Source organism: Verticillium dahliae, genomic scaffold (genome assembly GCF_000150675.1).
Source record: "Verticillium dahliae VdLs.17 supercont1.13 genomic scaffold, whole genome shotgun sequence".
Taxonomy (NCBI): domain Eukaryota; kingdom Fungi; phylum Ascomycota; class Sordariomycetes; order Glomerellales; family Plectosphaerellaceae; genus Verticillium; species Verticillium dahliae.
Genome location: NW_009276944.1, coordinates 516809 through 527709, shown reverse-complemented (window position 1 = coordinate 527709; position 10901 = coordinate 516809). Strand labels below are relative to the sequence as shown.

General features: G+C 54.5%; 1 protein-coding gene across 1 annotated transcript; it reads left to right on the top strand.

Annotated features, from left to right (window-relative positions):
• The first annotated feature begins 8860 nt into the window (after positions 1-8860).
• On the top strand, positions 8861-10247 carry VDAG_06116 (uncharacterized protein). The gene is made up of 2 exons (XM_009659130.1): positions 8861-9659; positions 9712-10247. Exons 1-2 carry the CDS (start codon positions 9454-9456, stop codon positions 9716-9718), a joined length of 213 nt encoding a protein of 70 aa, XP_009657425.1. The 5' UTR covers positions 8861-9453; the 3' UTR covers positions 9719-10247.
• Positions 10248-10901: the final 654 nt, after the last annotated feature.

The window sequence follows — 10901 nt, the reverse complement described above, 5'->3', positions numbered from 1 at the left end:
GCTCTCGGACCGAATGAATATCCTTTTCGGTCATGACGTTCAAAATGATGGCTCTAATATCGAAGGGCAAGCCCTTCCAGTCGAAAGTCGTGCAGACCATGGTGTTGAATGGAGCCTAGAGGTAAAGAAGTATGGCCGAACAAGATGGGAAGATTCTACTTACATGCCAGTCCGCAGACAAGTGTCATGCCAGCCAAACGGGTGCCCATAAAAAATCGCATTCCAAACCTGCCCAGGATAAGAATCACCCATACGGAACCTTAACTTTATAAGGCTCTTAGCGCTTTCAACCTGAACAGAGCAACCTGAGATTTTCTCTAGTCAGTCCTTGGGCGTACCTTTCATAATAGGTTGAGTTCTTATTAGTTCAAGGATGTTATGAGGTATGGGTATAACGGATTCAAGTAGACTCACTTTCGAGGAGTGCGTGGATTTTTGGCACCCGCTTGTTACCCTCCCCTCCCAGATCTTCTTCGTACGAAAGGATGTATTAAGGTACGCCAACCTTTCACCATGGATTTATCCCCTCGGGAGGCTACCCATGTGACTCATCGACCCAATTCACCAAAAGTCTCGACAGGCCCATCAATACAGAACATGGCTACTGTTTGAACTGTCAGACCGTTCCAGCAGTTGTTTGTGCACAACCTGCATATTTCGCTGTGACTGAGGCGTGACTGAGCTTGGACTGAGCCGAGCCTGAGCAAGAGCGGCAAGGACGCTAACCTGATTAGACCTGCGCCATGGGTAGCAGTAAAACCAAGAACCACCCCCCAAAACCAGTGCTCGGCCGAAGATGCCAAAAAAAAGACCCCCACTGTACCGAAGGCCACGGTGTTTCACCCACCTTCTGCGCCCAAAACAGAGACGATGGGCCGCAAAAGCTCCATGACCCAGGCCCAAAAAAGAATCTGAATCGCATCTTCGTCTCGAGACCCCCTCACATCATTTCGCAGTGTCTCTCGTTCTGTCCCCGCTGCGGCCTGCCGCGCCAGTAATAACAGCGCGCGCTCGCTCGTGCACACACGTGGGGCCGAAATTCAGTCAATTGGCCCTTCGTTGAAGAGAGCAACAGAGGCGCAATGATGATAGAGGAATGCGTAAGAGAAAAGCCGCGGTTGCCCCCAGTGCCAATGGTACCCGCAGGTGGCGCAAGGGTGGTGCAGCTGGTGCTGGACACCCAGTAGAGAGGGAAAAACGGAGGTTGTCATGTGTCGCGCGGGGCGCGGGGAGCGAGCCCCAGGTAGGAGGTCATGCCAGGTAGTTTCTACGACTCCAGAAAATCCACGGCGCCGGCCGGCGTGGATATCGTAGCATCGTCAGCGGATGTGGAGACATTCGGCTCAGATGTCAGATTGTCTTTCCATGTGCTCCGAGCCAAGAAGCCGGTTCAACGGTGCCCTGGCTGTCTTCCATAGGGTCTCCGGCGCATGTCAAGAGGATTTCTCGGAACGACGATAATCGCCGCAGCTGGAGCCGGTCGCCTGCCTGCTTGCCGATGCCTTACCGAGCCTTACTGTGCCAGTGACAGTGTGCCACACACTTTCACGGTGCCGGGCATACGGCAATTTTTCCTTCTCGTCTACCATTTCCTCGTGCGTTCTATGCATTCCGTGCTCGCAGGTGAAAGGGTGTGGAGGTGCGGGGGCCAAGTCGGCATTCTTCTTCTTGCCAGCGATTCACACCCAGTCATCGTCCCCCATCAGCCCTCATAAAGGTTGTCCGAGTCTAGCCGGGGCGCAATCAGCCTGGCATTTGCCTGGCCTTGGCAAGTTTTCGTCCTTGGTATCACTTGCAAGTCAGGTATGTGATTGTCGGGGGGGGGGGGATCTCGTCACCTGCAAGTGTGTTCCCTCGACAGCTCGTGCTCGACTCACCTTCCACCGGGTATGCGTCTCGGAAGGGGACTGCAGGCCCATCAAATCAGCTGACAAGCCATACGTTTTCAGGTCATGACGAGGCTTCAACCCCTCCACTTCCACCCCATGACCACCGCACCGCTTAAGGACAGCCGCTTGGCCGGCATATGGTGAGTGACAAAAGCTATGTCACTTTCCCACCTTGCAACGTATTGGCTGGTCAAGTCGGCTAGCGTTGCCTACTTCTTGGGGTTCCTGGTTGGCCCTGCAAGGATGGAAGCGTCCGTCGTCGTATCGGTTTGCCCTCTTCTTCTGAGGTAGAGGCTGGCTTCACGTGGCAAAAAAATGTAGCCAAGTGCTGTTCGAAATGCCCGAGTCTTCCACAGGCCTCGACAGATCAATTTGCATTTCCGAGATGATTGACCCAACAGAAGCCGGATCTGGAGAAACTAAAATCTGCCCACTCCCAAGACGAATGACAGTAGGGTTCCGCGGCTGCTTAGGTCGCCAGCTATGCGACCAGACGGGCCGCGGCCGCGGCACCCCTGAGAGCTTGGCATCCAACTGAGTCAATTTCAACTTCGTTGATGGCCGGCATGCCGCATCGTCCCATGAACAGACCAACTCATCACCAGCTTGAAGTCCCTGCCGAGCCAACAGTCCTGTTGAGGGGTGGCCGGAGTGCACTATACTGCCACAAAAGAAGGCATTGTGATTCGGTCATGCATTAGCGGAGATGATTTGGCAGTGTGACCCGAGAGGCGAGCAAAGTAGAGTTTTTCCAACAGTACCAAGAGTGACTTGGAACCCCCTCTCGAGCCACAGAAGAGGCATGGAGCTGGTCAACGTAGGCGTGAAACTGATTGTGCTAGCCGGAGGTCTCATCCGGCCAGGCAATTGATTTGTTGGGGGCGGGGATTACGAGTACCACATGTTGTTGGTATTGATGGATGTCAGGGTCAACCAGCATGGGGGTATTTCGCCTGTTTCGATCGGCTTCATGGGGAACAATAGCCTCGGGCAGACGCCGTCATCCTCGAGACAGCCCTGCTTGACTGCTTACGGAAAGATCGGTCCGTGAACAGTATGTCGGCTGCGTTGCTTCGAGGTCAGACGCTGCAACCGTGTTGGTGACGGTGTGGTTCAACCTGCAGGTTCATCTTAGCCGTGAGCAGACCGCGCGCCGCAGGGCTCAGGCGTTCGGCGTTATACAATCATCTAGCCAGACCGCCACGTCCGATTGTGTCAGGGATTTCGCTTTTCGACGTGGCCGCAGCTTGATATGGAAGTTGAGAGGCAAGACCAATCACGAAGTGAGATGTTAAATCGCATATGATCTTGTGTTGGACTCCTGATCGTATAGAGCTGAGCTGTTCCTTGTTTCCGTGATCAATAGTCGGCACGTTACAGATTACGTCGTCGATAGCAGTTGTCTGTGGTCGTCCAAAAAGGGGCGTGCGGCTACTCGAGCGGTGGTAGTGGCTGATGGCCGAGTCGTGAACTGGCCTCGGCGCTTAGGTCAGAATGTTGGTGCTGATTGGTGGTTACCAGCGCGCATGCGGTTTCGTCACACGCTTATCGCATGCCCAGGTGTTGGAGCTCGTCTGTTGCGTTTCCGAGCGGGAAAATTGATGCCTCGACGACTTCTTCTTGTGTTTGTCCCTGCAAGCCGGTCCTGGAGGTGGGCACGGGGCCGTTCAAGTGGCTTCTGGCAGGCAACTTAGTCTGCCAGGTATCCACCAAATGCAACTTGTCCACCGCGTTAATGAGCGGTAGACAACCGTTATCCGCCTCTTGCGTGCTTAGCTCGTCTCGTTTGTCGGCACAGACGACCTGAATGAGCTCATGATACACGCAATGCATACGCATGTAAAATCAGCCTGCCAATGTTAGTCAAGCCCTGGTTGAACCTGACAGGTTGAGAAAGCGCGTGCCTGATGGTAGAAACCTTGTCACCCCCCTCCACCCTCCCGCCCCCTCTTACCTACTATATTGGCAGCAGTCGGCGATCGAATATGCTGGCTTGCCACAGTCCACAATGGACGGTCCAACAAGTGTGGTGAGGCATATGCGTCGGCTTCTGTTACTGTTGGCATCCCGCAACCGACACGACTGACTCTATCCCATAGCGTATACTCGTGCGGTCATGGGTAGTTCTGTGGAGAAACCTCGAAAGTGGTCGAATTACTGACTTCCCCCTTCCAGGGGGCGCCGGTAGATGATTGTAGCTAAGTTCGGAGCCCGACGGAGGAGTTGCATACCTCAGCAATGCTGATGGTGGCTGCGCAGGCAGGTGCTTGTTCTCGAAGGCACCCGACTGCCGTAGAGTCAACTCTGTAAAGCCGAAAAAAAAATCTCCATTCATGGCTCCATCTGCGGATCGACATGAAACAAATTGAAGATGCGGCGCTGGACTCTTGCCTGTCGTAGTCCGTTGGGAGCCAAGTGAGGTTGACAGAGTTGGCTAATCAAGCAAAATTGATGACTTTGGGACCATGAGGGCGATGCCTGACCAGGAGAGCTCACAGATGATGCCGGTAGAGAAGAGGGGGTTGCAGGTCGGCCGCATGAAGGCGTTGAGCATGGTTCGATGGATCGGTAACTCCAGCTTGCGCCAGTGGTCTTCGATTTGCGTCCAAACGAGCCAGGACGCAGGCGTTGGTTCATGATCTAAGCGAACAGCCAACACGAACTTCCAACCAACATAATCTCGGTGAGAGTTGTTTTGTGATGGACGCCTTGAAAGCCGAAAAGAGCCGAGGCGGCATGATGGGAGACCACCTATCTTCGTAATGTCCCGCGCGGAGGCTGCATGACCTTGCGCTGCGCAGACCTCAGAGCTCTAAGCTATACTCAATCCAACTCGAGGCAGTTGAGCCGACGGGAGACAAACTTGGTCAGCGGCATGCCGAGACAGTCAGGGGCAGGGAATGAGTGATGGTGCGCAGGAGCTGGGCAGTTGCCCGCAGACCATGATCGCGCCACCACCAGGGCTAGTAACAAATTGAGTGACGGCATCTTCAATCAGTTCGCCCTCGCTTTGAGGACTCCTCTCTATTTTGCATCCGAGAGAGGAAGGTGGAAGGTCGACGACATGTCCACGGAGGGCGGTGGTGTTGGTGATATTGTCCCAAGCTGGCCAGAGCTGAAGAGACTGGCGTACTTTTGGTGGTGTGCGTCTGGCTACAGGCACCTACCCTTCGTTATGCTTAGAGACCATCATGTCCAGAGAGAGTCAATTGTCAAGTCATGAGCCGGAATGACTCGAGCACCGACAGAAAGCAAAGACAGTCGTGTTGATGAGGTTCGCGAGAGATACAACTGGAGCGTCATCCTGCATCAGTCCTGACCCCAGCATCACTCGCCTCCAGGGTTCGTCCCGTGACCGTTGTCGTTCAGAACCGAGAGCCAGGAGCCAGGAGCGTTGGGGGAAAAGGGGACAGGGAAGCACTCACCAGGTGCAGGCAGTCGCTGCCTCATGGTACCATTGCCACGTGAATCGAACCTGCCCAACTCCAGGTCCTGCCTGCCTGCAGCGACATGGCAACCTATGTACTTGTACCTAAGGTAGGTAGGTACCTTAGACAGGGGTGGGCGAGGTGGTGGTGATGTACTCGGCACAGTGCGTCCGTGCAGTATGCCGCTTCTCATTGCTCTTGAACTCAAATCACAAGTCAAAGGGGAGAACAACAGTGTACCCCCACACACCTCTAACACTGTGTGAAATCTCCCCAGAGCCGCCATATGCACAGTCCCCCCCCCCCCCACCCCTCAACCACCCAAGCTCCCCGTCACCTTTTTCACTCCAAGGCAGGTACAACGAGTAGGTAAGGTGATTGTCACCTTGTTGGTCTAGATGCATCTTTGGGCGCTACCTCCACTCACGAATGCAGCTACCAAGTCAACATGGAGAAAGAGTAGGATGAATAATCGATGAAGACAGGTATTTACGGCCACTCGACGATAGGCAAAACCGATGTCATACAGAGAACATCCAGATGTGGCAGGGGTTCCAGAAGCCAGGACATCATCTCGACCCGTGTGTTGTTCAATGATTCCAAAGTACCTACATTGTACCTGCCATGCAAGCTTGCGGTTGCGCTCATAGTGTCCACGATCAATTGACGTCGGTCGGATCTCAACACCTGCCCCAGACCAGACAGGCCGATCTCGACCTTGCCAGTTCAGGGACTACCGCAGAAGCCCCATTGAGCAGTTGGTACGGCTTGATTCCTTGCTTGCGCACGGCGTCGTCGTCGACAAGCTGGCTCGGCTCGACTCAGGCATGCCAGCCACCAATGCAATGCAGAACGAACACCATCGCCGCGCTCCTCTTCGTCGGCGGCGTCATCTCACCTTCAAATCGACATGGTCAGAATTATGTGATAGTGATGACTTCGCTGTCCCTGCGTCCAACAGGGCACGGCTGCGTACATCGCGGACAGCGGGCCGGGGAAGGTTTCATTTGCATTGCACACACGCACAAAGTTGCGGGTTCACTTTGTGTGCACATTAAAAAAAAGCAAAACACGCACATCTAGTACAGCTTGCAAGAGACACAGCGTCCAACGAACCCACCGCACCGCGTCGTTGCACACAAAGTTCTTGATTCGATGCTGCTGCGTCGCATAAGGCAGAAAACTGCTCCCCCTTGGGATGGCAACGCTGCTCAGGCCGTGAAGCAGGCAAAGCTGATTTGGTTGCTGGCAAGAGTCGCAAGACAGTTCGTTGTCTAGTCATCAGGCCTGCGCAGATCGAGCCAACACAGCGAGTCTCCAGATTCGATTTTCTTCTGCCCAGCTTCCCTGACAAGGAGAGCTGCTAATCCCATGCATCACCGCAATCAAAAGCAGGCGGGGACCGGCCACGTCCATGACATGGACTAGCCGACGTACATGAACTGGCGCATTCACACGCTGGCACGCGGTTGGCAGAGTGTCAAATATGGAGACCTTGATACACCGACGCACGCACGCACCCTCTCTAATTGAAAGTCAGATCGGGCCTGGCTGGGGACACCCCGGAACCAGACCAACTGATGATCGCGTTTTGACACTCCCAGAGCTCGTACCACGGGCATGCTATTTCTTGGGGAAATCGTCTCTTCTCTGCCCTCCACTCGGCCCTCCCCTGCATGTACATTGAATTCTTGTCCTTGTCTGGCAGCATGGCTGGCGGACGTGGTCAGGCGCAGGCCACTCGCGCAGCGAAGGAAAGGGAATACGATGTCTTCTTTTCTCATCGTTCTCTCCGTAGCTCCCTTGGCGTGTTTTCCTCGTTCGATTGCTTTGTCCCTCGAGTCGGCTCAGCAAGCCACACATCTCTGGCGTCGCTTCTCCGGGCTTTTAATCAGCAGCTAGGCTCACGGGGGCTTGAAGAAGGCGATTAAAAGAACAAAGGCATCCTAGTACTGGCCATGCCTGAACCAGTTAACCACGGAACGCGCACTGCGGATCCGCCATGTGTGACATCTTAGCGGTTCATAGCGCATCTCTGTAGCACAAGCCCAACGTACGAGACTGCCTACCTACCTACCTCACCTTAGGTAGGTACCTACAGATTCAAAAGCAAGGGTCGACAACCTTCCTGCGAAGCACCTTTCTGCGTACCTTATCCGGTCCGAAAAGAGCCAGTCCTGTAAGCCAACCTTGCCAAAGCGTTGCTGACCGCGGATTGTGATATCGAAGCAGGTTCGGCCTGGGCGATTGCAGGGAGGCTAGACTGCCTGCCTGCCTGCCTGCCTCCCCTGCCTCCCCTGCCTTGCCTTACCTGCCCATCTGTCTACCTACTGTACGTGGATTACCTAGCTCTCGCTTTCCCCCGTTACTTCCTTGCCTGAACACGCATTTCAGACGGCACATGGGGTCTCCTGCCTACCTTAGGTGCAGCTGGCACGCCTGCTCGCCACAACCGGAAGCAGGCCCTGCAACCAGCCCCCCCTTGCTTGCCTCGAGTGACCTGGGCGGGCGCGCTGTGGCGTCAAGGTAGTTCTCCCGCATCTTTACCGCGATCCCAATTAGGATATGACAGTACGTAGAACAATGGAGCAGTGGCGGGTACCTATCGCGGAGGATTATGAATATCTGCATCTGCCTTCACCATGCGTGAGCGGGGCCCTCCATCCAGCAGCCCGTCTCTTCTCCCACACACAGGTTGTGACACGACCAACACTCGCTCATCGCGTAATATTCCATCTCTCAGCTTGGGTGAACCACTTGTCAACGTGGTTCTTCATCCTTCACCAACGATTCAACCGGGCCGCCCCGTACTCTCTGTGTTGGCAGTTGCTCCATTGGGGGCCCCATGATCCGACGGTCAACTTCCTACCAGAAGACCATCTTCAGTCCGCCCTTGCAACGGGATAGCTGAATTTGTCTGCTTCTCTGGACACCGGACTTGTCGTCGAGGCATTGCGTCAAGTGTCCAACACCCTGTGCATGCACGCACCCACCTGGTCAGTTGGGGAGGGGGGAAACGCAGAAATACCGAGCCCAAGGCACGAGGCCACCCAGCAGCGACGGCAGCAGCAGCAGTAGGTTGATGCAACACACACCAGGGATCCCTTCCAAACCACTCACACGCACACGCCCACACCATATGCACACACCTTGAGACGAATTACTACGCACCAACTGCGGATCGTCTTCCAGAAGCTCTAGGTCAGACGCCACCCCCTCTACGCTGGTTGTCACATGCGAGTGCACTCCTCATTGTAGCTAGCGTGGTCTTTTGTATCTCTTGGAAATCTGCGTCGACTTTCTGGTGGGAAGATTGAGAGAAGAGCAAAAAAAAAAGAAAAAAAAAAGGTACCCCGGCCCCATCACCCACTTCGGCTGTGGTGTAGGTTGTCGATACTTCTGCTAGACCCAACCGCAGGCCCATCACTCCACGGCCTCCCACCCTTCCGCTCCCTGGCAGGCATCTCCCGCATCGGTGCGGTTTAAATCGACGCAGTACCCATCTGGCCCGCCTGCAGGCCCCGTTGCCTCTGCATGTACCTCGACCGAGAGAGGTACAAGTCCTCTGTCTTCTGACCTGCGCCCGACTTTGCCATATTCCCCTCCACCGCCGGCTCACACACATCTACCTGCGGCTGTGATACCGGGTCCTCAAAGAACCAACACACCACCCAGTTAGCACCTCCAACATCACCACTGCGGGAGTGCAAGCAACCAACCGTCATTATCTAGACTTCCATTCGGCCCCGTCGGTGAAATCATTTCGCCCTATTGCACTTGCATGGTTGGAGAGGATTGACGATGGCAAACAAGTCAGCCCGCACCATTATACGTTCACTCTCAAGTCAATAGCCAAAGTCTGGCTGTCGTGTCACAGAGTCATATAAAGGCCCAAAGACATCGCCTCTGCGAAAAAAAGAAATCCTTCGACTCCAAGCAGCTCCTTCATCATCATCACCACTGAGCACCCTTGCACCTTTCGAGATTCTTTTCAAGCCACCAGTCTTCAGCTTTACACAGCACGAAGACCAAATCTCACATCTTATCTCCTCAACGTCTCTCTCAGAGTACCCTATTCCATTAGACGCGCCCTCGACTAAATCATCGCTATCCGCCGGTCATCACTTTGAGCCAAAATGTGTTCCAAGATCTTTACCGTCTTCAGGTGCAACCACAGCTCACCCTCGTACCCTCCTGCCGAGATTTCTTGCGCCTCTTTCAGGAGCGCCATCGCTCGCGCGAACCAGTCGAACCAGCCAGTCGAAAGCTGCCCCAACTACAACGAGGTCAAGGATGAGAAGGATTCATACTGCCCCGATTGCCAAGCTGCCGGCCGTGGATCGTAGGTTGGTGACCTTTGTGTGCGCATAACTACATCACGATTCACCTAACAGTCTCTAAAAGACCTCCACTCTCCACGGCTCGCTACCGAAGTCGCAAGCTCTGATGAGGAGCCATCCCTATGGTATGGACCCTCAACAACAGCTCGCATCTATCAGCGAAGCCGACGCACACGACAGAAGTACACTCGACTGGTCGGGTTTTGTCTCCCTTCTACACCGATACATCTTCGGATGAGCTGACCTGCAGCGCAAGATCAGCTGGAGGATAATGACTGCAAGTGTGATGCCGTCATGACAGCAGGCAGGACACGACATTCTCTTCAGCTTTCTACCCTTTTTTTTACTTGTCTCTTTCACTTTTTCCCAACTCACTTTTTCTCATTTGACTATCATTAAGATTATTTTCTTCTCTCCTACAAGACTTGGCGCAAGGCTCCGCGGCAATGAAGACGATGTGGTTTATCCTTAGCACAAGCACAGTCGGTGGGCTGCAGCGTGGATGGCAGGGATCTCAGTAGACGCTTCAGGTCAATAGGCTTCTCTGGCTCCCGCTGGAGTAATCAATTTTTCAATTTCTTTTCTCCCTTACTTACTTTGACCGGCACGTTTTCACATAACAGACACGGAAGTTTTCTCTAGCGCGGACACAACCAACCGGGTCGCAACGCGGCTGGCACATGATGTGTGGTGGGCAAAAAACCCCGAGCCATGGCAGTGCTAGGAGACAATTAGGATCACCGTTCAACTTTGCGCGACGACGGGGAATTTCTTTGCTCGCAAGACAGTTGACAGCAACGACCAAGAGCACGGCCCTCCGGGGGCAGGGGCGCATGGATGACGAAGGTTGTACAGGGTGTGAGAGAGACGTCGGCTTCCCACGCACCTGGCATGAACAAACCTGTCAAGGGCGGGACGGGCTCGGCACAGCACATCAGTGACGGAAAGGGGCCAGCAGCAGTCAGCGTGTCAAACGCGTCTCTCATCCCTGCGGCCAGCCAACAGATTTTTTTTTTTTTTTTCAGGCTGCGAACACGCGCGCTGACGACAGCCGGGCCTCTCTTTGCCGGCCCTTTGACTGTTGGTGCCGTGGCCATCCATCGGTTGGCTACTGAGTAAGTCAAGGTAGGCAAGGTGAGTCCCTTGGCCATGCAAGGTCGGCCAGAACGATGGCCAACCAAGGCAGCCTCTACACAATGTAGAAGTTCACGTAGCAGGGAATGGGCCTGGGCTTGGATTGAGGC